General features: G+C 49.6%; 1 protein-coding gene across 2 annotated transcripts in view; it reads left to right on the forward strand.

The window, feature by feature from the left end:
- The window catches only part of KDM4B (lysine demethylase 4B), a 137070-nt gene that overhangs the window by 17603 nt on the left and 91967 nt on the right, over positions 1-27500 (forward strand). For both annotated transcript variants that reach the window (XM_074337631.2, XM_074337632.2), the window contains exons 2-3: positions 16032-16131; positions 22178-22343. In XM_074337631.2, coding sequence (XP_074193732.1) covers positions 22203-22343 — 141 coding nt within the window. In that variant the 5' untranslated portion in view covers positions 16032-16131; positions 22178-22202. The remainder of the gene's footprint in view (positions 1-16031; positions 16132-22177; positions 22344-27500) is intronic.

Below are 27500 nucleotides of genomic sequence, written 5' to 3' on the forward strand. Positions count from 1 at the left end.
AAAAATCTGAGAAATGAGTTGAAGAAAAGAAGAATTTGAAAAGAGAAGTGACCAACCTCAGGAAAAAATTAGAAATAAGAGAAAAAAATTACTTTAGAAATAAAGATGAAACTAAAAAGAACATAAATAAATAAGCACAACAGATAATGACTCAATAAAATAAAAAGACGAAGTAAAACAAAATTAATTTTTACATGTAGTAGAAAGAGGGAAGCTTTTAAAATAAAAAAAACCAAAGAAAAGGTACAAGAGAGTGAGAAAAATAATACAAAATATAGGAAAAGAAGAATCAAAATTTATATGAACAAAGTTCTCAAGGAAGAAAACGAAACCCGTGGGATGGAAAGAAAACTTTCCCAAAGTGAGCCTGGGGAAATTGATTCAGAATGGCCAACAATAGTAAAACTGATGGATTGTAAGGAAAAAAAATCATTTGGGCATCCTAGTAAAAAAAAAAAAAGACCTAATCACTTATAAAAGAAGGAAAATGAATTATCACTAGACTTTTTGGCAACATGTTTAGTGTCAGAATGCAATGAATAACATTTAAAAGAACCAAGGAAGTAAAACCTGAACCAAGAATTTTATATCCAGCCAAATAGACCTCCAAAGTATAAAGACCACAGGCAATTTAATACTAACATGTAAGAATTCAGGAAATAGTGTTCACATGATTACTTTCTGTGAAATCCACTAGAGCTTCAAGTAACTCAAATGACTAGATAACCAAATTGTGTTATCTAAATGCTAATTTCTCATTAAAAGAAACTAGGAATACTTGAAGAAATAGATAGTTCTAGTTCTAGAGCAGGAAATTAATATCAAACATGGGATATCTTGTCAAAGGACACAGGCGCCAACTTGGTATTTTTCTATGGCCAAGTGTAGGACAATTTGAACATCAATAAGGATAAAAACTGCAATGGAGCAAAGCACCCAATATGTTTAAATCCCTGAGTTCAGATGATGCAAAAAAGACTGACTGCAGAGGGGGGTAAGTGAAATATGAGGTGGTGGAAATATTCTCTATCTTGCTTGTCTTAGAGGTTATGCTACTTACTGTATACGTTTGTCTCAACCATGTTTCTCAACCTCAACACTTTTGACATTTTGAACTGGGTAATTCTTCGTTTTTGGGGAGGAGCTGGCTGTCCTGTGTATTGTAGACTGTTTAACAGCACTGGATACCAGACCTAACAGTCAAAAATGTCTCCATACATTGTCAGATGTCTCCTGGGGAGCAAAATGGCCCCAGTTGAGAACCCTGCTTATTGAAAGGGTAAATTTTCATTGTAAAAGTATATCTCAATAAACTTGATTTTTTAAGAAAAGAAAAAAAAAATGTCACCTATAGATGGCATGTAATTGGATCTTGTTTTTTTCCCCTCCAGTCTGGCAATCTCTGTCGTTTGATTGGATTGTTTAATCCATTCACGTTTAATGTCATTATTGATCCAGTTGGATTTACATCTGCCACTTCCTTTTTGCTTTCTGTCTCCTGTCTTTTTCCCCCTCTTTTCTTCCTTTACTGCTTTCTTTTGCATCAAGTGAATATTTTCTACTGTGACATTTCAATTCCTTTAATGATTTTTTTCACTCTATTTTTGGAAGTATGTTCTTAGTGGTTCTAGGCTTTATCATACAAGGTCGGACAATTAAGTTTGCGAATGCATCCTAGAAAAGGTGCTACATACCTCATTGCTGAATATCACTATGGTCACCTTCAAAGTACTCCCGTTGGGAAGCTATGCACTGATGCCAGCGCCTAGTCCACCCTCCAAAGCAATTTTGGAACTCTTTTTCTGGAATGGCCATCAGAGCTGTCATCGTATTACCCTTGATGTCCTGAATGTCATCAAACTGTCTTCCTTTCAATATTTCCTTTATCTTCAGGTAAAGAAAGAAGTCATTGGGGGCCAGGTCAGGTGAGTAGGGAGGGTGTTCCTACACAGTTATTTGTTTACTGGCTAAAAACTCCCTCACAGACAGTGCCATGTCAGCTGGTGCATTGTCGTGATGCAAGAGCCATGGATTGATTGTTGGTAAAAAGTTCAGGTCATTTTTTTCTAACTTTTTCACGCAGCCTTTTCAGCACTTCCACATAGTAAACTTGGTTAACTGTTTGTCCAGTTGGTACAAATTCATAATGAATAATCCCACTGATATAAAAAAAGGTTAGCAACATTGTTGCAACAAGTTCGCGAACTTAATTGTCAGGTTCGAGTATACATCTTAACTCATCAGAATGTACTTCTGATTCCCTGGTTCCCTTTTTTTTTTTTTTTTTAAAGATTTTTTATTGGGGAAGGGAACAGGAGTTAAAAAAAATTTTTTTTTAAATTGGGGAACAGTGTGTACTTCCAGGACTTTTTCCAAGTCAAGTTGTTGTCTTTTCAATCGTAGTTGTGGAGGGCGCAGCTCAGCTCCAGGTCCAGTTGCCGTAGTTAGTTGCAGGGGGCGCAGCCCACCATCCTTTGAGGGAGTCGAACTGGCAACCTTGTGGTTGAGAGCCCACTGGCCCATGTGGAAATCGAACCGGCAGCCTTCGGTGTTAGGAGCACACCTGAGCCACCGGGCCAGCCCTATGCTGGTTCCCTTTGAACTGTGCTTAATCAGGCTTAAACGTCCATAATCGATTCAGTGGCTTGGGCTTTCCAAGGATGCTGATGTGTGTGTTTGCCTGAATGGCACCCTTTTGCTCTTTCCTCCTCACATGGGGTAAAGTAACTGTCTCAAAGCCCTCTTAGGAGCTGTAATCACTGAAACTGCTTGTGAGGCTCTCCCAGGTCAGGACAGGGCTTGGGAAGGCCCTCGTTGTGGTTCTGGCCTCTTCTCCCTTGCCCCATCTACGCTGACTGGTTGGTGGCCCTGATCCTGCCACAGGATTCCAGATCTGGGTCAGTGTGTCACGTCCACTTGGAGGCAGGTCTTTGGGCTTTAAGGAGTGTCTGGTACTCAGCCTTGAGATCAGTCTGTGGAAGGCCAGCAGCGCGGTGAGTTGTGGCCTGGTTGTTGGCTCTGACCTTTCCGGGAACTGGGAATGGACAGAGCAGGTCCTCTGGTCACTGACAACACAGGAAGCCATGGTGTTCTGTGTATGTTTAGTGGAATCTTCAAAACAGCATCGCAGTTTTGGTTAGAACTTTAGGGAGCTTTAGTGAATTTGTTTTCTGGTTTGGTGTTTTTTAATAGCAGCTTTGTTAAGTATAATGCGCATGCTATACAATTCACCCTTTTAAAGTGTATAACTCAGTGGTTTTTAGTGTATTTACAGAGTTGTGCAGCCATCACCACTATCTAATTCCAGAACTTTTTCGCCACCCCAAAAGGAAACCCTGTACCCGTTAATAATCACTCCCCATTTCCCAGCCCCCTGTTGACCACGAACCCACTTCCTGTCTCTGTGGACGTGCCTGTTCTGGACATTTCACATACATGGAATCACACACTGTATGGCCTTGTGTGTCTGGCTCCTCTCACTGAGCATCACGTCCTCACGGCCCATCCACGCTGTAGTGTGTCAGATGTCCTGGCTAAGGCTGAGTAGTGTTCCATTGTGTGGATGGAGCACATTCTGTTTACCCACCATCCGTCAGTGGGCGTCGGCTTATTTCCACTTTTGACCATTAGGAACAATGCGTAATGAGAACATTCATGTACAATTTTTGTGTGGATGTATGTTTTCATTTCTCTTGGTTAGATATGTAGGAGTAGAATTGCTGGGTCAGATGGTAGCTCCATGTTCAATGCTTTAAGAAACCACCGAATTGTTTCCCAAAGTGGCTGCACTAGTTTTACAATTCCACCAGCAGTACATGAAGGTTTCAGTTTGGTTTGGTATTTTAAATTTGAATTAAGTAGGGAATGGGTACCACCATCATTTTGGTGATGGTTTAATCCCAGGATGCATTGGCCCTGCCCACTGAGATCTGCTCCTGTCTGCCTAGATGACTGGCCCGTGAGGCACAGCTCGGGGTGGCACAGCTCTAAGGACTGTTTGTTTGCATAAAAGTGATCTGTAAGTATTGTCAGGAAAGACAATACGTAAGTATTGTGTATGTGAATTACAAATTGCCCAGATCCTGCTACCCAGAGATAATTCTTCCTGGCATGTGGGTGCCAGCTCTCCAGCCCTCACGCTGTCAGATAGAGGCCTTTCTAGTTCACCATTGGCGTCCTCCTTTGTTTTGTGTGGGGGTGTGATTTCCTTGCCCATTTTCCTAGTGACGGGCGCTTAGAGGACTTGTACGTTTCTCTTTCTGAATGTGCGGTGAGCATTCTTGCTGCTGTCTCCTGGAGGTGAACTTCTGTGAGTGTGGCAGCTCAGAGCACACACCTGCATTACTTTGAACGTGGTGCTCAGTTGTCCCCAGAAAGGTCTTCTGAACTGACACCCTTACGACAGCTGGAGGTGTTCATCAAACCGGTGACAGCCCCAGTTTTATCCCTCCTCTTAATATGTCACTGCCTAGTCACTGCTTTTTCGAATTGTCCGTTCATAGCCATTGTCCCCTTGTTAAACTGGGGTGTTTATTTTTTTTTTCTTGACTTCCAACAGGGTTTCTCAACCTCAGCATTGTTGGTATCTTTGAGCTGGATCATTCTGGGGTTCAGCTGTTCTGGGCACCGGGGGGTGTGGGGCAGCATCTCCATGCCAGGAGCACCTTTCCTCCCCCAGTCATGACAGCCGCAAACATCCCTACCTGGATATCACCCAGTGTCCCCTGGGGGACAGAATCGCCTCTGGTTGAGAAGCAATGTTTTATAATAACCCTTTCTATATTAGGATTGTTAGCACCCTTTTGTGTTACGCTTTTTTTTCTCAGCTTCTTGTTTATTTTTCAGCTTTATTTTTGATGTGTTATTCCATAGAATATTTTAAAGTTTATTGCCAAATTTGTCTTTTCCTTTAAAGCTCCTGGTCTTGTGACCTGCCGAGAGAGGTCTTCCCCTCCCTAAGATTATAAAAACATTGGCCCGTGTTTTTCTCCTTGCACTTCTATGGATTATATGAAGTCCTGCGATCTAGAAGCACGAGGCAGGGCAGAACTGTGTGTTTTCCACGTGTCTCCCCGCTAGCCTGCGTGGGCTGGTGTGGCTAGTGGTTAGAACACAGATGGAGAGCTGGGCTCCCCTGTTGCCAGCTGTGTGATCCTGGGCGAGTCGCATCTGTGACTGCCCCGTGCCTCAGTTTCCTCCTCTGTGAAATGGTCTGTGATCACAGTACCTGCTCATATCCCAGGGTTTTGAGGCTGATCAGACATGCCAAGCGCTTAGAGCCATGCCCACACGTGGGAGAACTGTGCCCTGAGCACTGGCCTTGTCGCCCTTGCTGGTCATCTCTGATCCCAGCGTAGCTTTGAGGGAAGGCCCAGCGCAAACTCTAGAAGGAAGATATTCACGGGGGTCAGTGACCTGTCCAGGGTCGCCAGGGTCTTGACTGACAAGCAGAGTACTCTCCGGCACATCCCTTGTGTGCGGGCACGTCTTCCATCCCATGGGCCGACCTACACAGAGGCCCACAACATTATAAGGCACGTTTGTGGAGAAACACAATTATTTTTTTAATGATTATGGTTTTGAATGGTTAATTACGGAACATCTAAGACCTGTACATGTGTATAAAGAAAGGACCGGTGGTGTTTTGAACATCTGCCATGGATGGCATTCTGGCTGGGTGGGAGTTTGCTTGTTCCCCGCAGCCCCCCAGGATGGTGGCGTTCGTACCTCTCTCTGTGGCTCCAGCCCCTTGCGTGGGGCTGTGAGCCAGGGGGACAGGTGGCTTTCGCCCATGTTGCTTCCCTGACCCTGTTGCAAGCCTCGTAAAGACGTAGGTGGGCTGGCAGGCCCTGTTCTTGTTCATGACGTTCCAAAAGCAAGTGCTGGCAGCCATGCCCGTGTCCCTCCTGGGTTCCCTGGCCTTTTGCCCAAGCACTACCCTTTTATTTTTATTTTTCTAATCCAAGTGCTTTCTTATTTTTTTATTTATTTTTAAAAAATTTTATTGGGGAATATTGGGGAACAGTCTGTTTCTGAAGGACCCATCAGCTCCAAGTCAAGTCGCTGTCCTTCAATCTAGTTGTGGAGGGCGCAGCTCAGCTCCAAGTCCAGTCACCATTTTTGATCTAGTTGCAGAGGGCGCAGCCCGCCATCCCATGTGGGAATGGAACCGGCAACCCTGTTGTTCAGAGCTCACGCTCTAACCAACTGAGCCATCCAGCTGCCCTCTTATTTTTTTTTAAGAACAATTTTGTACACATAATTTCAGATTTACAGAAAAGTTGGTAAGAATAACATGAAGAATTCCCAGGTACCTTTCATCCCGTTCCCTAAGCGTTAGCATTTTCCTGCGTCTGCCTTTATTGCCTTCATCTCCCTCATTCTCTCTACCTGCATTTTTTCCTTAACTGTTGCAGATAGATGCCCCTTGCCTCTAATACGTCAGTGTTTATTTCTTCCAGACAAAGGATTCTCTTATCAAATTATCAAAATCAGGAAGTTAATTCTCGCAATTCTCAAGAGAGCGCCCAGGATCCTACGTCGACGTTTGGCTGTTATGTCACTTTTATTTCTTTTGATCTGGAACAGTTCCTGAGTCTGTCTTTGGAGTCCTGACTGACGTTTGAAGAGGACAGGCTGGTTATTCTGTAGGGTGTCTCCCGAGGTGGGTTTGCCTAGTGCTTCCTCACAGTCAGGTTCAGGTTACACACTTTTGACAGGAACATCCCAGAAGTGATCGTGTGTCCTTCTCACTGCATCGTATCCGGAGGCCCCTGCTATCAATTTGTCCCATTTCTCATTATGTCAACCTCGATCACTTGGTGAAGGTGGTGTCTGCTGGGCCTCTTCAACCATAAAGTTACTATTTTACCATCTGAGTGTAATATGTTTCTTGTGGGGAGGTCCTCAGACCATGTCAACACCCTGTTACTCCTCCAACACTCTCTGCTTGTTCTGGCAGCCAGTGCTGGTTCTAGCCAAGCGGCGGTTGTCTAATTCCGTCAGTCCTTCTGCTCCCATTGGCCGGCTTTCTGCTAAGGAGCAGCTGGCTTTTCTTCCCCATTTGTTTGCTGACATCACTGTAGGCTCCTGGGTTCTTACCTGACTCAGGAGGTTGTAATCCATCACTCCTGTTACGTTGCTCCATTCATCCCAGGTTGGCGTAGGGGGAGGGAGGGCCCCACCAGGCTGGCTGCTGTGTCCTTTTGGCACATCCCCCTGGTTTCCTCGGCACTCCCTTTTGGACGTGGTGAGATGTTCCAGGTCATCCTGTCCTCTCCCTGCTTCAGCTCTGGGACTGACCACTTCTGCAAGGAGCCCTGCTTCTTTTGTGGGCAGTGCCGTTGAGAAACCAGTGAGCTCAGTGTGCTCATTACCAACGGGGTGTCTTTGCTTCTACGCCCTCTTGTCGGCCAGAGCTGGGAAATAGATGTGTGAATAAATAGCCACGTGTGTCCGTTAGTGTGTGTATATATGTGTATATGTCTATTGCACATACACACACAGACGCCATCCTCCTCCATTTCTGCTTCCAGCTCCCTGCGTATATACACTAGGGTCCATGAGTTCACCCCGAGGCCTCCAGTTCCAGTCCCACGCACAGGCTCCTTGCTGGCTTCCCCTTTCCTTTTTGTAACTCCCTGCTCTGTCAGTGCAAACCCGCTGCATCAACTTCAGTAAAAGAATCCTCTGGAGTAGAAGTCAATGTTTGTTGTATCTTTATTTCCAAGGCATCTAGTACTAAAGCTGTTTAAAAGTGACATGAGTTAGTTCTTTCTATACCCCCTATTTACTGTGGTTATATTATTCACTTGAAATACAGATTGCTTTATTTCTGTTTGTATTTGTAGTAGGATTCCGCCCCCATCCTTGTTGATATCATTCTTGCATGCATGCATTCAGTATGTGGAACATTATTAGTCCCTGCCCTCCCTCTAATTCCCACCCCTCACTGTAGGGGATGATTCACTAGTTTCTGGTTTATCCTTTCCAGTTGCTCAGCAGAGCAGACATATTTATTTTCTTATTGCCCCACCTTTTTCACAAGGAAGGTGGGGTCATGGGCATCTCCCTTGGGCTTTGCTCTTCTCACTAGAAGTCACTGCCTCTGCCGTGGAGATGTCTTTCCTGTCTCGCGCAGCTGTGTGGTGTCCACGGTGGGGCACAGCACAGTTAATGCAGCTCCCCCTAGTGTGGGCCGTGTCTTGTAGGGGCAGACCGTGCTGCAGTGCATTCCCTTGTGTATAGATATTTTCGTATTGTTGAAGAACATCATCGGGTGGGTTTCTAGAAGTACAATTGCTGGGTCACAAGATAAGAGCAAAGGTGTTTTGTTAGCTTCTGTCAAGTTCCTTTTCAGAAGGTGGAAGTGGTTTACTCCCACCAGCACCGGGGGATGAGGGGTCTGGTCCCACAGCTGCACTGCTTCACTATTCTATTTTAAAAATATTTGCCCATCTGAGAGGTGAGAAATGGGATCTCAGTGTAATTTCTTTCTTTTTTTTTTTTTTTTCAGTGTAATTTCAATGAGCATTTCTGAAATTATGAGTGAGGTCGAGCGTTGTTTAATATGTTAAAGGCCATTTTTGTGTCTTTTCCATGAATTGTCTATTCATGCTTTTCATCCACTTTTCAATTGGATCTTTGACCTTTCCCCCCAACCTTTAAAACTTTACTATATATTAGGGAGATGGACCCTTTGTGGTATGTATTACAAATATTTTCTCTCAGTTTCCCCGTTGCATTTTGACTTTTTTATGGTGTTTTTGTTCACCCTGCTGAAGTGTTTTAAATTTTTTTTTTTGGTATAGTCAGATTTATGAATCTTTTCATTTGTTGCCTCTGGATTTTAAGTCATGTTTAGAAAGTCTTTTCCTACCTTGAGCTTGAAGAAGTATTCACTCTGTTTACTTCTAGTTCCCATTCAGTTGCATTGTTTCCATGTAGATCCCTCATCCATTTGGAGTTCATTAATTGTTGTGACTGGCATGAGGTCCATACCTGATGCTGGTTACCCAGTTGTCCCAGCACCCCTGATTAAGTGTCCATTCTTACCCAGCACTTCAAGCTGCCACCGGTGTCTCCCACTCTCCCTGATCTGTAGTCTCCCTGCTCCCCAGAAGTGGTCACTCTGTAGAAAGACATGTGCATGTGTGTTCATTTCAACATGCTAAGTGTGTGCTGTGTACCGCAGAACTTGGCAAATCGCTTCTAGGCGTCTCGCCGTTCATGGGATACAGCTGGAACCTTCCCTGGGCTCAGTGCTCCCTCGGAAGTCTGTTTAGCTAGCCCACCCACCGCTGCCAGGTGCTGAGCTGTTGGTAGCCCTTCATACGCTGGACCCTGCAGAAGAAGTACCTATAGATACGTCTGTGTCCAGAATGTAAAGGCTCAAAAGTGGCCGGCTGGAAGGGGATGAGCAGTTTTTTAAAAAAGAGATGCTGCCAGATTGTTCTGCCTGGCCACTGGGAGCGTGGATTGGCGAGGGTCCCCTGCCATCCAGTGTGTCACCAGATCTGCCTTCTGTGCCTGTGTGAGCTTCTTAAATTACTAGGCCCATGACAGCTGCCATTTACTGAGAGTTTACAGTGTGCCAGGGTCTCCTTGAAGTGCTTCTGTCTATTACTTTATTTAACCCCCTGGCAACCCAACGAGCAGAGCACTAATATGGTGACCTCCACTTTACAGATGAGGAAACTGAGGCCCAGAGGTTAGGAACTTGCCCCAGGTCACACAGCTGGGGCTGGGATCAGGCCTCCAGGGCCTGTGTTTGTCACCACAGCCCCACTCTCCACTGCAGTCTCCATGGAGAAAGCTCGAGAGAGCAGAGAAGGACATACTGTGAAAAGTGTGATCATCAAAACTATTTCTAAGGCTCTGCCATGTCAGGTGTGGGCTTCCGGGCAGCCCCGACTGGCGTCATCGCTCTCTGGGGTTTTGGCCTCTTTTTCTCCCTTGTGCCATCGCTGTGACGTTGAGCATCATCTTATGTGCTTCTTGGCCACTTGTGTATCTTCTTTGGGGAAATGTCCATTCAAATCCTTTACCCATTTTATAAATTAGGTTATGTGTCTTTTTGTTGTTGAACTGTAAGAGTTCTTTATATATTCTAGATCCAAGACCCTTACAAGATAAAAGGTTTGCAAGTACTTCACCCATTCTGTACGTTGTCTTCACTTTCTTGATTATGCCCTTTGAAGCAAAGTCCAATCTGCCTACGTTTTCTTTCATCTCTTGTGCTTTTGGTGGTGTGTCTAGAAAGCGTCGCCTAATCCAAGGCTACAAAGATGAATGCATGTGTTTTCTTCTAAGAGTTTTATAGTTTCAGCGCTTGCATTTAGATCTATGGTCCATTTGAGTTCATTTTGTCCATGGTATGAGGTAGGGTGTAACTTCATTCTTTTGCATCTGCATATCCTGTTGTCCCAGTATAATTGTTGAGAAGACTGTTCTTTCCCCTTGAATGGTCTCGGCAGCCTCATTGAAAATCGACCGACTTTCAATGTGCGGGTTTCTTTCTGGACTGTCAATGTTACGTCCATCCTTAAGCCAGTACCACACCGTCTGTATTATTGTAGCTTTGCCACCCTGAGTTATGTCTAGGTTTAGGGGTGGACACTGAGGAAAAATGATGTGTTTTTACATTTCCACGTAATGAGACGAGAACCTTCCTACTTGGGATCCAGACCGCTTGCGGTGCGTACCACTTCTCTAACTGAGCCCTCATGACTTCCGCAGTTGGGTTTTGGTGTCTGTGGGGATATGGGGATTTTGGTGCGATTTTGTAAATAAGAGGCTTTTTTCCTCACTATGCAAAGTTGATGAAAAATGTCACTTTTTCAGTTCTTTCAAGCAGGAAGGATCTGAAACTTGGTATTCAGTAGGTTGGGTCTTTATTTGGTCCTGAAACTGGATTGTAGTGTGGTGTCAGCTTGCTTTTTCTTATCAGTTTGGATCTTTTTACACAGACTCTCCTTTTCTAGCTGAAACTTGCTGTGCAGTGAGCTTCAGAGGGCAGAGATAGAGGGTTTTTTTGTTATTTTGAAATAATTTTAGACTTTCTGAAATGTTGTAGAGACAGTACTTAGAGTACCTGCGTGCCTTTCACCCGCCTTCCTGAGTGCTAATGTAACTACAGAAGAATGGCCCAAACTAAGCAAGGAACATGGAGGAATAATGTTTACCAAACCATGGATTTTATTAGGATTCCACTGGTTGTCCCACGCATGTCCCTTTTCCGCCCCAGGGCCCCACTGGGGACTCCATGGTCATTTAGTTGTCACGTCTCCTCAGGTTTCTCTGGGCTGGGACCATTTCTCAATCTTCCCTCGTCTGTCACGACCTTGTACTTTTGGAGAGCGCTGGTCAGGGATTTTGTAGAACGTCCCTCGACTTCGTCCAGTGTTTCCTCATGATTAGATGGAGGTTATGCGTTTTGGGGAAGGCTGCCCGGCAATGTTGGGTCCTCCGTGCAGCAAGCCTACCGACGTCTCATGGCCTTGAGCCCTTGGGTAAGGTGGTGCCGTCCACGAGTCTCCAGGTGAAGTTTATTCCTTTTCCCTTCGGTACTTGCAGACAATGCAACCACCCTGTTTCTCCTCAAATTTCTGCCCATCGATTTCAGATCAACAATGATTATAAGCAAGTGATTACTCTGGCTTTTTCGTGGTGACATGTGTCACCCTCAGTCCTTTTCCCTGTATGAATTAGAATTCCTTTGTGGCAGAGCGCTGCCCTTTCTCCCATTCATATTACCTTTTTACTTTTATTACCAGTAAGGACCTATGCATATTTATTTTATCTGGGGTTACAATCCAGCACCGTCACTGTGTATCGTGTTGCCCGATGTCGTTGCTTTGGCCGTCAGGCACCCCTTTGGTTTGGCTCCTGTGTTCTGCAGCGACGACTTCTTCCTCTTGGCCCCACGAGATGTTCAGGCTCATCTTCTGTGCTCCCTGCCTCAGCCCTGGAACTGACCACGTCTCCAAAGAGCCTGGATCCTTATGTCAGGGCATGATACTGAAAAACGTGATCTGGCCACTGGGTGTGCTCACTGCTGGGTGTGTCATGGTTTTTCAGGCCTATCAGTCAACACAGCTTAGAGATGTGACCCCCACCTGTGTATCTGTGCCTGTCGGTATTTATCTGTGTCCATCTATCTGTGTAGATATTTTTCAAAACCCACGAGTTCATACTGATGGGATTCTAGAGTGTTCAAGTCAGTGGGTCCTTCTGAGGCTTTGGATGGCCTCCCTACCCTGTGAGGGGCAGGCTTCAGTGGGTGGCAGGAGATACCTGGTCCCTTTTGGGGGCCGCTTGGGGCTTGTGGCCTGGGAGCAGTAGGCAGAGTCAGGAGCTGAGCCCTCCTGGGTCACCGAGCGTACAGGTGAGGGCTCTCTGCCTCTCTGGCCTCTCTCCACCTCTCGGACCCTAGGCCCAGATCCCGGGAAAAAGTGGGCAATGTGGTCTGCTGTGGGCCCAGCCATCCAGACCCTCCCCAAGGGTCAGCTATGGGTGGCTGAGAGCTGATAGGACCAGGGGGCCCAGGTACCCCTCCCTGGGATGAGGTGGCCACCCTGTGGTGTCCCAGAAATGTCACCAGTCAGTAGCAGTTCGTGGTGCCTCAGTGTTTAGGTACAGTTGGCCTGTTCCCTGGTTCCTGCTGCTTTTCCGTTCTGGCCCCCACCTGCCTGCCCTTTGCAGAGGGGTGGAGGAATAAGCCACGGTGCCTGCTGCTTCCATCAGCATCCGTGGACTTGGGGCGGGCAGGTTGGAATAACAACATCATCTAATAGATAATGCCTTTTTAAGGAGAAATGGTCAGACTGCGCCTTTTAGGGGCGTCTATGTCTGGTACCTTGGGTTGCCACTGCAGGCTCTTACCTGGCTGCAACCGGACTCCCTCTCGAGTTCTATTCTTAGCGCCCCAGATTTCCTAGGACCCACAGTGAGGAGGTTGGAATAACAACATCATCTAATAGATAATGCCTTTTTAAGGAGAAATGGTCAGACTGCGCCTTTTAGGGGCGTCTATGTCTGGTACCTTGGGTTGCCACTGCAGGCTCTTACCTGGCTGCAACCGGACTCCCTCTCGAGTTCTATTCTTAGTGCCCCAGATTTCCTAGGACCCACAGTGAGGTCAGCGGCTGGGCAGCGGGAAGCATCAGACCCAGCCTGCTTGGGGCTTTTCATTTTGTTTTCCTTTTTTAAAATTACTTTGACTTTATTTTTAAAACAGTTTAGATTTACAGAGAAATTGAACAGGTAGAGTTCTCATATACTCCCCACCTCTAGTTTCCTTGTTAGGAATGTCTTACGTTAGCTGGTATATTTGTGAATTAATAAACCAATGACACAGTCCTACTAACTAAAGTCCATACGATATTCAGATTTCCTCTGTTTCTCTGAATGTCCTTTCCCTATCCCAGGACCTGATCTAGGAGCCCACATGACATTTAATTGTCACGTTGTCTTAGGCTCTCCTGAGCTGTGACAATTTCTCAGACTTTCCTTGTTTTTAGTGACTTTGACAGTTTGCAGGAGGACTGGTCAGGGATTTTCTAGAAGGTCCTTAAATTGGGTTTTGTCTGGTCTGTTTCTCAGGTTAGATGGGGGTGATGGGTTTTGGGAGGAAGACACTGAGGATGAAGACATCCAGGATCGTGCTGCCACATGACCTACCACTGTTGACGTTGACCTTGAACCCCTGGCTGAGTGTGTGGCCAGGTTTCTTCACTGTAGAGTCCATTTCCCCTTTCAGAAGGGGGTCACTGTGCAGCCCGCACATGAGGGGCCTCTGATCCCTCAGTTCCGGCTGCCTTATGGCCAGTGGGCCTGTGGCCAGGTCTGAGACCAGACCTCTGTGTCCCAGAGCCTGCAGGGTGGCTGCTAGCCAGCCAGGGGATCCTTCAGCCTCGGAAGAAGCCATAGAGATGGGCTAGCCTGGAACTTCGCCCTTTGTAGACATGGGTCACGGTGGACAGGCCTCACCCCGGCTTGTGGCCTGAGAACTGGGCCTTGACCTCGGCCCCAGAGCTTCCAGCCTCCGGGCTTAGGGGTTGGTGCTTTTGGCCCTCCAAGCATGAGGGCAGAAGGACCCATGGTCTTGGTGGCCCAGCAGCCACGGGCCGCAGCAGGTTGGGGTCTGTCCAGTTGAGAACCACAGGCCCTGGTGGTTGCTCTGCCTTTCAGACCATGTGCTGGTGGGGGCGGCCCATGTCCAAGGGGGAGACATGTGCTAAGAGACAGTTACAAGTGAGGAGGGAGACGTGATCCCATCGAGATAAGGCTGAGAGATAGGGACTGGCAGTTCACAGCAGACAGGCCTGTGTGGTCAGCAGAAGTGAAACGGTGCCTCACCTCCTCTCTGATCAGGAAAACGTACATTAAAGCTACAACGTTAGTCTCCTTTTGCTGCCCTAACAGGTGACTACAGACTTAGTGACTTAAGCAACACACCTGTATTACCTGACAGTTGTGGAGGCCGGGAGTCTGGCATGGTCTCGTGGAGGCTAAGATCGGGGCTGGTTCCTTCTGGAGGCTCCAGGGCAGAGGCCATTGTTTGTCATTTCCAGCTTCTAGAGCATCCTGCATCCTTGCCTTTTGGCCCCTTCCTTCATCTTCACAGCACATCATTCTGACCTCTGCTTCTGTCATCATGTCGCCTCCAACTCTGGACTCTGACCCTCCCACCTCCCCCTTATAAGGACCCTTGTGATGACGGAGCCCACCTGCTAATCCAAGATAATCTTTCCATCTCAAAATCCTTCACTTAATCCCATCTGCAAAGTCCCTTTTGCCCTAGAAGGGAGCGTAGCCACAGGTGCTGGGGTTCGGACGCGGTCACCCTTGGCGGCCATTCTGCCAGCCACGCCATAATCAGATCCTCCGACTTCAGCTCAGGCTGATGTCAGGTGCTGGCAGGGCTATGGGGCAGGGTAGCCTTCAGCTGCGCAGGTGGGAGAGGCCGAGGAGGCCTGGGAAGAGCCACAATGGTCCCCAAGTCTGGAGTCCTGAGGAAGCTGCATGCAGCCTGAGGTCATGGTCATGAATTCCACAGCTTGGTGTGGCCTTTCACCCGGGTGTTGTGATCTGTTCAAAGACAGTGAAATCAATTTAATGGGTCATGCCTGGTACTTTTAAAAACCAGATTAAAATAAGATTAAAAATGTCCGTGTACATTGCCTGTTGTGAGGGTGTTTATGAAATCTGTTCTATTTAAAACTTGGTGAATTAGAGAAGATGTGTGGGATTGAGTTCAGCAAAGCTGGGGCCTGAGGGGCGAGCTGCCCTGCCCAGGGCATCGGGCCCACTGGGGACTCTCAGATCACGGACAACACAAGCAAAGGCCCAAAAGCAGGGAGCACCTGGTAGACCCTGTGCCATCGGGGTTTACGTGTCACAGGAACTGTGGGAAGATGTGGGCAGGAGAGCTGGTGAGTCAGGGTGGCTGTAGCCCAGATTGTCAGAGGTCTTGGGGCCATACCCAGCTGTTGTCCTGCATCCATTGAGCAAATTCTGGAATGTCCCTGCCCAGCTGTAAATCCACGGTTGGGCCCCTGCCCTTGTGGGGGTCTACACAGCCCCTGCCAGGCTCTCCTTGTGTACTCTGCCTGCTTGGGGTGCAGAAGTCACTGTGTGGCATTCATTGTCCATGCAACTTTCCTTTTTCAGGGGGCACACTCCCCAGCTGTGGGGGTCACAGGAGGCAGAACTTGTAAACCTCACAGAATTTATCTGGACCTTAAGGTTTCCAGACGCTTCTTTGGTTCAGTTTGTTCGCTGAGCTCTCGCTTCCTCAGGGACTGATTTTTCAGCGCTGTGCTTAAAACGGGCAGTGCTTGGAAGACTGAATGGGGAAAGTGCTTCTAGTTATGGATTTTTGTGTCCCGTGAAGTGGCAAGGATTTGGAAGTGTTTGAATAAAGGCAAGTGTCCTTGGGCTACATGCTGTTGTATGTAGGAGTATAATGTGGAATTGAGATTTAAGCATGTGATCAATTTAGTTAATCGTGCTTTGCTTATGCAATTTAGGAACCATCACCGTTGCCAGAACCTGACAGAAACCTGAGCCACTTATTGGAGCATCTATCATCACAGCCTCAGCCATCCAGGACATACCAGGAACTTCCAAGTAAGTGTAAGACCAAGGCACGGAAGGATGCAGCTTCTTGCCAGGGCAGCTGTCAGGCCTGCATGCTGTGGGGAGAAGGCAGCCCCATTTGGTTCTGAGTTCCTGGGGTGTCCAGGTCTGCTCACCCTTAGACAGAGGAGCCTGGAGCTCTCTGGGGGCGACTTTGCTGGATGTCTCTTCTCTAGCCCACACACTCCATGTTTGCACACTCACCCGTCAGCGTTTGAACGCCTGCCCCTCACTTCTAGAAGCCCTGAGAGCTGTGCATTTCGGGTGATGCTGTGTCGCTCAGGACAGGCTGCCCAGTCTGGGACCTGTGGATCAGGCAGGACACCACTGCTGAGGGCCATGGTCACCCCAGCCCGTGGCCTGCAGGAGATGGTGACCAGTCACAGCTGGGCATGGGGTGGGGGGTGTTTTTAAAAATAGAAGATTCTTTTAAAATGCATTTAAGAGAATTCATTGCCCAGCTACTTCTGGGTTTCAACTCCAGGCTGTTTACCTCCTCCTGTACTTTTCTAATAAACCAGGGACAGAGGACAGAGGGGTTAAAGTGATAGGTAGCCTCTGATGGTGGCCCAGGGTGGTCACTGGTAAGAAGAGAGGGAACCAGCGAGTCACCTCTCAGCTCCCGCACATGGGGCGAGGGTGATGGGGTACAGAACACACAGCCCCATGTGCTCCCTGCCGTCCCAAGGTGGCTGCCCTAGTGGCCCGAGAATGGCTGGCTCATGTTCAGGGTTGACCTCGGACGAAGGCTTCATGACTAATTAGGGCCAGGTGTCGACTAGAATGTCGCCTTTTCACGTGAATCAAAAACCCCAAACTGCTTTTCAGAAATACTCTCCCTTAATCCCGTATCGCGTCTCTTGGCTGCTGTAGTGTGACCATCAACCTGGTGACTTCAAACGACCCATATTTATTCTCGGACAGTTCTGGGGGTCAGAAGTCTGGAGTGAGTGTTTCGGGCTAAGGTCAAGGTGTTGAGAGGGCCACTCCTTCTGGGGACGTTAGGGAGACTTGATCTCCTTGATATTTTTCAGCTCCAAGGGGCTGCCTGCTTTCCTTGGCTTAGGGCTCCTTCCGCAAATCCCTCCAGCCGCTGCCTCTGCCACTCTGTTGTCTCGTCTCCTTTTCTGACTCTGACCCTCTTGCCTCCCTGTCATAAGGACCCTATCATGACATTGGGCGCCCAAGTAATCCAGGGTCATCCCCATCATGAGGTCTTTGACTTTATCCCATTTGCAAAGTCCCTTTTGCCGTGGAAGGGAGCATAGCCACAACCCTAGGATTGGGACATGGACGTCTTGGTGGGGGTGGGGGGGAGGCATTATTCTGCCGATCACAGTCTCGTCCAAACTGCCAAACGGTTTCTGTAACCGCTGCTGCACCGTCTTACGTCCCCACCTGCAGAATCTCAGGGCTCCGATTTCTCCACCTCCTCGCCAACACTTGCTATTGTCTGTCTGTCTTATTCTAGCCAGGGGTGTGGGGCGGTGTGTGGTCTCTCACTGTGGTTTTGATTTGCATTTCCTTGCTGGCTCACGTAACCCCTTTTCACGGGCTTATTGACCTTTTGTGTACAAGGTTGGACAATTAAGTTCGCGAATTTGCCACTGTGCGCTTACGTTGGCAGCACTGTACAAACAACTCAGGAAGGTTTCATAACCTTGGTATATCAGTGTCTCACAGCTGTGTTCGTGTGGACATGTGGCGGTGTCTTGCTGAGTGGTGCTCATCATTGTTGTTTTTGTGTGCCATTGCGAGAATGCCTGAGCTTGAATTAGAGCAACGAGCAAGCATTAAATGTCTTGTTAACTTGGCAAGAGTGAAAGTGAAATCAGGGACATGTTAGTCCAAGTTTATGGGGATAATGCCATGAAGAAAACAGCAGTGTACAAATGGATTAAACGTTTTTCTGAGGGGAGAGAACGCGTCACTGGTGAAGAGAGGTCAGGGTGGCCAGTAACGAGCAGATCTGACGAAAACATTGCAAAAATTTGTTGAACTGTGCGTCAAAATCGTCGGCTGACTGTGAGAAGCACAGCAGACCAAGGAAACATCGATAGAGAAACAATTAGAAAAATCTTAACTGAAAATCTTGGCATGAGAATGGTGTGTGCAAAAATGGTCCCGAAGGAGCTGCACGGTGAACAAAAGCAGAGTCGAAGTTTGCCAAGACCTTTCGGGCCATGTTATCACTGGTGACGAAACACGGGTGTACCAATATGATCCCGAAACAAAGCGTCAAAGTGCACAATGGAAGTCAGCCAATTCTCCACGACCAAAAAAGTTCCGTTCAGTCCAAATCAAGAGTCAAAACTATGTTGCTAACTTTTTTTGATATCAGAGGGATTATTCATTATGAATTTGTACCAACAGGACAGACAGTTAACCACATTTACTATTTGGAAGTGCTGAAAAGGCTGCATGAAAAAGTTAGATGAAAACGACCTGAATTTTTCTCCAACAATTCATGGCTCTTGCATCATGACAATGCACCAGCTCACACGGCACTGTCTGTGAGGGAGTTTTTAGCCAGTAAACAAATAACTGTATTGGAACACCCTCCCTACTCACCTTATCTTGCCCCCAATGACTTCTTTCTTTACCTGAAGATAAAGGAAATATTGACAGGAAGACATTTTGATGACATTCAGGACATCAAGCGTAATATTACTACAGTTCTGATGGCCATTCCAGAAAAAGAGTTCCAAAATTGCTTTGAAGGGTGGACTAGGCGCTGGTGTCGGTGCATAGCTTCCCAAGGGGAGTCTTTCGAAGGTGACTGTAGTGATATGCAGCAATGAGGTATGCAGCACTTTTTCTAGGTTGAGGTCGTGAACTTAATTGCCAGACCTCATATTTCCTTTGGAGAAATGTCTATTCAGGTCTTTCCCACCTTTTAACTGGGCTGTCTTTGTATTATTGAGTTGTTGGAGCCCCACTTTTTCAGCATGGTACTGCCTTGTAAAGAGCACGTTGTTCTTTCTGGACTGTTCTGTGAGTTCCCTTATGGGGGGCTCTCACTAGGTCCTGTCCCTCCCCCCATGTGTCCAGTAAACCAGAAGTTTGGTGCAGGGCTGGCGTTCAGTCCAATTCCTTTTTTATTTCTTAAATATGTATATGTGTGATTTTTATTTGCCGTCCTTCAGAAATGTGTCAGGGGTTATGGAGTATTGGGATTATAAACCAATTTAATTTTCTTCCTTCTATTTACCTACTACAAGGCTTCATTTCAAAAGGCACGAATAAGAGAGAAAAAGAAAATCGTATGTGACCCACCGTGGAGCAGACAGTAGATGCCAGGTTGGAGTTGGGCTTTCGTTGCCAGCATGCTTATGCAGAATGCTCTACCTGCTGGCTCACCATCTACTTTCCCCGCCTCCTAGATGGAAAACTCATCTGTGTCGTGATTTTTGACACATGAAAGAGCTCGTGTGGGCAGGCCCCCCGGCTGCCCCAGCTCTGCCTGGCACAGGCTGGTCTCAGGGAAGAGATGCGCGTACCCCATCACTTCCCACCGATGGAGCTGGGTGTTTGGATGGACTGACGGGAGGCAGCCTCTGTGAGACGCCGTGACCCCATCCCCTGTAGGCCACTCGTGAGCCAGCCTGGGAGGACAGGCCGCCAGCTGGCCAGGGCCGGCCGAGTCAAGCATGAGAGCTGTTGGGTGTGGATGGGTCCTGGCACCTGTCACTCACCAGGGTGGGAGAGGGGTGGGCAATACGTGGGAGACTCAAGCTGTCTCGGCAGAGCCTGGCTGGTCGTCTGGCCCTGCCACCTACCTGCCGTGTGGCCTGGGAATGTGTCTTCCCCTGTGGGGCCCCATATCCTCCTCCGTGAACAATGACAGATGGACTTACTGTGTGGAGTGGATGACCTGCTCACGTGAAATGCATAGAACGGGGCTCGGGGCCTGTGCAGTGCTTGTGTGTCCACCGCCTCTGGACCCGGGCGTGGGCCGTGGCAGCCTGAGGAACCTGTCTGTGGATTCGTGCCTGGCCGTTGAGGCTTAGGACCTGGGGCTGAGCCTGGGGCGGTCATGTTCAGGCAGCTGGCCTCAGAGGACGGGTGTGATGGTCTGGGTGGTATGCGTGGGCGGCAGACCCTGAGCGTCCCCAGTAGATGGGGAAAATCTCGGGAGGGGGGGACGAGGTGGGCATAGGCAGGGGTGGGTGGCAAGGGTGCTGGGAGCACGAGGAGCGCTCTTACCTGTTCACGCTTGTGTCTCCTCCGACGTCCCAGCCAGGGAGCCACTCCCTCCTCTCCCTGCCCTCCTGTGGCCCCCTCCACGCCATTAGCCAGCTCAGGTCCACACCGATATTCACAGTCATACAGGGGTCAGGGTCTGTCTCCTTAACACAGATGGACACACTGTCGTGTCAGCCCCTGTGCAGTGGAGCTGGGAGCCCCGTATGGCTGTGTCTGGGCTGGAGGGAGAGCACAGGTGGGCTGGGGAGAGGGGAGAGATCTCAGGTGGGGATCCAGGTCCCAGATTCTGGCTAGGACGGTGTGGTGGTCCGTGCTGAGGGTGGCTCAGGGCTCCAGCGGGGGCAGCCTCCCGGTAGGGGAGGCTCGGGCCCTGTGGTGCCTGCTGCTCCCGAGGGGCTGTGACAACCCCTTTTCTCTTATAAACCGTGTTTTCTTGGTGGATCCCTGTGAGCCCGCCCACAGTGTCACAGGCACTGGTGGCCTGCCATGCGCATTTCAGCTTTGTGGTTGCCCCTTGAGGAGAAGCCTCAAGACTCCCTGTGGACACAGGGAAGAGGGTCCTGGTAGGTCCCTGCCTGGATGTAGCAGTGGCCTGTGTGTGTGTCAGGATCCTCCGTGGCCCTCCAGCTGTGAGTGTGACCCTTTGTGTGTGTGTGTGGGGGCTTTAGCTGCTGTCCCCTTTGCCCCAACCCCCTGTGCCCCAGGCATGGGCCCAGATGGCTGCAGGCCTGGGGCCTCTAGATCCTTCTGACAGAGGTGACCACCTCAGTGACGATTCTTGGGCTCATGCTGCCCTCTAGTGCCCGCCACAGGGCCTGCGTTTTGGGAGCCAGTGGCTGCCTGTTGGTGACATGGAACCCCCCCCCTTTCTTCTGGGGCCAGTGAGCTTCCTAGGTTCCTCATTCCCTAGCTGACTTTGGGGTGCGATGAGGGGGACTTGGTTACATTGTCTTCCAAGCTCTTGGGTCTGTATGTACTCGGGTTCTCTGACCTTTTCTAAATCCTGGAGGAAGTCTGGGTTTGGGGAACCCTTCCCAGAGACTGTCACCAAGCCTCTTCCTGCTTGGGCTGGGCCACTGACCCCCACTGGGTCCCCTTAACTCTGGGGACAGGAGGGGGCCTCTTCAACCTATAGCCTCCTTCCCAAGAAGAGCCTTAATCCTCTTTGGGTGCCAGCAGTGAATTTTGGGATGTACAGACCCAGCCCCACTCTCCCCTTCTGTGCTGAAGCATCCAGGCGTGGTTATAACCAGGACGCCTTGGAGCATCTCTGATTGAAGGGAAGGAGCCATTCTGGCCAGGCTTTCTGCTTTCCTGGTTCCAGACTCCCGCCCTCATTGGGCCTGGGTTTGCTGACAGCAGCCAGGCCAGTCCTGGAGTGACCCACGTGCTGCTTAGAGTGGGCACCGCCCAGAGTCGGGGTCCCCTGCTCGCAGGTTCAAACCTTGAAAGATGACAGACTGACACACAACCTCACTCACCTATAACTCGCCATGCGCTGCTGTCTGTCTGGATGGACGTCCAGCTCTGAAGGACACGTATTGGTTTGAGTCCCCGATAAGAAAAGCTTTTATTTCTGAGGCCCCCACTTTAAAATCAGTGCTCTGGCTTCCAGGATTGCGTTGGCTTTTAGAACTAGGACACCTCTGTTTTTAATTAGTTGAAGCCATTTTGGTCTTTTGTGCCAGAGCAGAGTGAGGAAGTCGGCTCCCAGTTCCTTCTCTGTACCGCGTGGCTCCCGGGAGCTGTGGGTATTTCAGCACGGTCTGAGGGAGAAGGGCACCACCCGTGGTGCCACTGCCACGCTCATGCTCTTTTTGTTCCCTCGCAGGTGTGGCGACGTCTCAGCTGCAGCCATGGGGTCTGAGGATCACGGAGCCCAGAACCCAAGTTGTAAAATCATGACGTTTCGCCCAACCATGGAAGAGTTTAAGGACTTCAACAAATACGTGGCCTACATCGAGTCCCAGGGAGCCCACCGGGCAGGCCTGGCCAAGGTGGGTGACGTGCTGGGCCCCACGCAGCGTGTCTGTGTGTGTCCGTGTCCAAAAGGAGCACACCGTTACACGCTCACGCAACGCCTCTGCCCTCGTGTGTCTGTGGACACGACGGGGTTCTTTCCCTGTGCCAGGCGCTATCCTGGGCACTGGAATTCACCAGTGACTCGCACGGCCCATGTCTCCATGGGAGCTGGCAGGCGGGGGCGGGGACACAGCTGTGCTAGGACATGCCCAGTGGTCAGTGACCACCCAGGACCTCACAGTGCCAAGTCTCACCCCGCCTGGGGGAGAAAGGGGTCGAGAGTCTGGGGAGGCTTCTGGGGCATTTGATGCCAGGAAGGCCTTAGTTTTTGAATTTATATTCCCAGTGACATAGATATTTCTTTGAGACAGTAACGCCTGTGGGAGGCAAATCCAAACAGTGTGACTGGGCGGAGAGTGACAAGTGAGTCTCCTCCGCTCCCTCCATCCCTGTCTCCCAGCTCCTGTCCCCAGAAGCAACACGGATGCCATCATCTTCTGTCTCCTTCCTTGGTGTGTCATGCACATACATGTACATACATATGGATGCGTGCATGAAGGCAGACAAACACACAAGCTCGCCATGTTGCTCTTTAATATAAATGGCTGTGTTTCTTCATGTTCACGTGAACCTGTGTGTGTGACATTACTCGCCCCAAAATTGGGAAGATTTGTAATCTGTTTGTTTGGGGTTCTTCTAGTTGCTTCCTAATGACTATCACTTATCTAAGATTCCTAGTTGTCTATTCTTTAAATCTGGAGGTTGCTAAATCTTTTGTACAAAGAGCCAGATAGTATTTTCAGCTTTGCCGGCTGGACATTCTGTGTCACCACTGCTTAGCTCTGCCGCCTTAGACCCTTAAACCAACGGATGCAGCTGTGCGCCAATAAAACTTTATTTATGGACCCTGAAACGTGCATTTCACAGAACTTTCACTTGTCGCGAAATACTCTTAAAATTTTTCTTCAGCCATTAAAAATGAAAACAAAACAAAACAACCTTAGCTTGAAGGCTGTACAAAGTCAGGCGGCAGGTGGGATTTAGGCCGTGGGCTGCAGCTTGCTGCCCAGCCTCCGCCACCCCCCACCCCACCCGTTTTGGGTTGGTTTTGTTACTAGTATCAGTTCCTGTCCTCGTTACATTCTTGCCTTCAGTCTCAGCCTTGGGAGATAAGGAAAGCAGTATGCTTGTGGCATCGTTTTTCCTCCCCTTTTCCTCTTGATTTTTGTTCGCTGTACACATGATAATATAGGCAAAGCAGAACATTTTTATCTGGTTTGGGAATCATGGCCACCACTGTCGTTTTAGCTTCAGTTCTCCCCTTAAATAGCTTTAGTGCTCACTGCCCGTGTCTCACTTGGCTGAAGTTTGTCATCTCATATGAGAAGGGCTCTGGAAACCCTGTGCTTGGGGTTCTAGGAGGTTCAGAAGCATCTGAGGCTTTTCTGCTCCGCTGACCCGTTGATTGGCTGGTGTCATTGTCAGGTGATTCTTCCCTATCTCTGCGTCCACCGCAGGTCAGCAGTGGTGGGGAGATTCCGCGGTCCTCAGAATCCTGGTGCCCGTGGGAGTGGGGCACACTTCTTCCCGCTTTGTCTCCTGTCATTGACCTAGTTCCACTTTACCCGGGACTCAGCCGGCCCATCAGCTTTTGGATTCATGTCATCCTCTATGTCGGAAACTTGTAGTAAATGAATATCTCGGGCTGTTCTATCGGAAGCACATTTAAATTCCACCCCGTCGCTTCTCTGCCGTCCTTAAAATCTCGTCATTTCTGTCACTCCCATGTCTGTGTGATCCATGCCTTTACCTTCACTCTCCCTCTTCCTTCTTCATTTCCTTCGCTGTCTCGACATTTCTTCTTTGAACTCTACTGTCCCTGTTTTAGGTTTTTAATTCAGGTGGACTAATTTTTTGCTAATTTATTTGGATCGAGGGGAAACCATTTGGACTGGAGGCAACTGTTTTTTTGTGAGGCAAATATTTTCATGGCAGATTTTCCCTCTGCCTTTAGTTTTGCATGTTCCTTTTCTCTTTTAAGTGGTGGTTTATTTGCTGCTTTCATTCTGACTGATAGTGGCCTTTGGATGCGCAGATTCTTTCTGAAACCAGCTGAGGGGGAGGCAGTCTGAGGGGTAGGCACAGGGTACTGTGTGCTCGAGGGGCGGGGGAACAGTGCAGTTGCTGACAGATCCTGGTAATTAGAGTCACGCCGACACACACGGGCACACAAACCCTTTCTCCCATCTCTCAAGGACCGTATGTGGTGCCTCTGGTCTCTCAGTGGCCTCCCTGCCACTCTGTGGGGACAGATGGCCCAGGGAAGCAGGTGCTGTGGCCCTGGGCACCTCCCACGTCTTTCACACAGGGGCACTTGGCCCTTAGGCCTGCCAGTCTCTTTTGGAGAAAGGACACGGTGTCCTGCTGGCCTGAGCCAGCTTTGCAGACACAGGTGTGTCCCTGACCCTGGCCTCCTCAGCCTTGACTGCCCTTCTGTGTGTGTGTGTGTGTGTGTGTGTGTGTGTGTGCGTGCGTGCATGTGCCATGGTAGGGGCTTCCTCTTTCATAAACGCTGTCTTTGGTCCCCTCTGAAAAGCTGCAGGGCCCAGTGGAGCTGGGAGGGCTGTGCGCTCAGCAGGCACAGGCGGAGCTAGGACTGCCGCTGGCAGCAGCTCTGGGTGTGCCCACTCGGGGGCCATCAGGTGGCCCGTCGTCATCCTTGGCTGCTCTGTGCATGCTCTGGGGGCTGTGCCCATTGGGTCCTGGCCCCCTGCAGACCAGGGCTGGGAACCTGATCAGGCTGCTCGGGTAAAGCGGGGGCATGAGGAGCCAGGGAGGGGCATGGTGTGGGGTGTGGGGTGATGGGGCAGTGTGGGGTCCTGTGGGAGGGGTCAGGGTGCTTTGGTGCTTGAGTGCATCCCTGAGGACAGTCCTGCAGCCTGCTCTCAGCTGCCAGGCCTGCCCCTGCAAAAGGGCTTTGGAACCAAGCGGTTTGGGGGGCCAAAGGCGCGCCCCTCACTCCTGCCCTCTTGCAGGGTCCCCCACACCTTCTGCCCCAGCTGCCCAGCCTCCCTGGCTTTGCCACATGACTCACACCCAGGCCACCTGCCTCGTGTCTCCTTATTCACCTGGGGTATGTGGCCTTTCTGTTCCTTTTGACCTTGGCTGAACTTGTGTTCCAGCTTTGAGCAAGGGTCAGTCCCAGGCTGTACTGGGCCCTCGAGGCACCAAGTGGAGATGGTCAGTGTGCTCCAAGGTCTTTAGGTGATGACCTTCAGATGTCCTTTGTGTGGAGAGCCTCCATTCAGATCTGATTTCCCAGAGCTGTGAGGGTGGTAGGCTACAATATGTGGCTAAGGGATTTTTCCAGAAGCTTTGGGTTCCAGACCACCTGGAAGTAGCCCTTCTTTCATGAAACCTTTCAGAACCTGAGTAGCATGTGTCCAGGAAAGTGTGGTTCACACGTGCAGACCAGGTATCGTGACGGTCCCTCCCTGGTTTTCAGATGTGTTCACACAGCAGTGTGTTAGAGACAGCATCAATCAACAAAGTAACCTCAGGCTCTCATTGGAGGGGCGTGTGAATTGGGAGTGACATGTTTTGTTCATTTGCCCTGGACTGGGATTAAGGATGGACTTCCTCTAACAGAACTGAAGTGGGTTCCCCTTGGCGAACCCCTCTGGCCGGGTCTGGAGCCCATCCAGGGTGATGGCCCTTTCCTTCAGGAACAAAGTCAGGTTTTCTGTAAAGATCGGGCATTGCGCACGCAATTAAAAAGCCGCTTCATCACGGAAGAACATGTTGGGTCCTGGAGGCACAGCCCCTTTCAGTTTTGTTTTTCCATTTCTAGCCTTGAATGTTTTAGTTTATCACCCTACTCTTCAGATTTCTCTCTTGAAATCTGACCCCAGCACCCTGTTGTCACGTGGCCTTGTATCAGACACAGGCACCCCAGACACCTATTGCGTCGTGGCCGCAGCTGACATAGGAGAGAAGAGATGTCCCCAGAATGAACCTCCACTGAACAGTCATGTCCTCCAGGAGGTGGCTTGTCCCAATGTAACTCCAAATTATGGTCCTAGCCTTGGCAGTGGTAATATCCAAGCAAGGTCACTTTCTGTGGGTGGCCATCCTGGGCACTGTGGGGGGTTGAGCAGCCTCCCCACCCACTCGATGCCAGGAGCACTCCCAGTTGTGACAACCACGGATGTCCCCAGATATTGCCTCGTGTCTCCTGTGGGGGCAGGATCACCCTGGGTGAGACCCACTGACTTCCTCTTACTGCTCCTGTTATTTAGTTGTATTTTGTAAATGTACGGCTTTGTGCTGACAAGGTAGGCAGCACCTGTCTGTTGTTAACAGGCACCTGGAGAAGTGTTTTTGTGGCCAAGCAAAACATTTTCTTCCACCAATGTGATAAACGCCCTAATGGAATCCTTGGGGATGGTAACTGGATTTCAGCCCTTCTGGAAGCTGTCGGCAAACTCGGGCATCAGCGCGGTGTTCTTCCCTCATTGGCCCCAAGCAGAGTGAGGGTTCAGCCTCCCCAGAGTTCATGGCTGATGCACTGAAAACAGGTCGGGTTAGTTCCTTTCCCTAAAGCTGTTGGGTGGCCTGTAAGGCGCCCTGGAAGGAGACTTGAGGCTCACGCTCTCTCCCCCAGGACTGGGAGAGACCGGCCCCAGTTGGCCCCGGAGGCCTGCGCAGAAGTGGGCCCAGTGCCCAAGAGGCCTGCGGCCCAGCCCTGTGGGACGGGGATGGGCTGGGAGTGGGTTCCTGAGTCCATGTAAGCCCAGCCATTCCTGTCGGCCCTTAGTGTCCCCTTGTGGAGAAGGGCAGGGAAGGGAGGGGAGGGGCAGGAGAGCTGTCACCTCTTGGGAGGGTCAAGTCCTGGGGGCCGCCTGCTGGATCTGCTGCAGTGAAATAGCTGTCCTTGTCTCAGAGGTGACCTTCTCAGGCTCCTCCCACTCGGAATCGTCACTTCCCCTCTGCTCCTGCCCAGGCATCGCACTCAGCCCTTCTTACTTTATATTCCTATTCCTTACAACTGGTTAGCTTCCCCCAGTTTCCTTATTTCTTACCGCTACTTATGACCTGCCCTCTGCCATCCAAATGTAAAGCCCTCCGTGTCT

This window comes from Rhinolophus sinicus, chromosome 15 (assembly GCF_057876585.1).
Source record: "Rhinolophus sinicus isolate RSI-liver-muscle chromosome 15, RSI-T2T, whole genome shotgun sequence".
Lineage (NCBI taxonomy): Eukaryota > Metazoa > Chordata > Mammalia > Chiroptera > Rhinolophidae > Rhinolophus > Rhinolophus sinicus.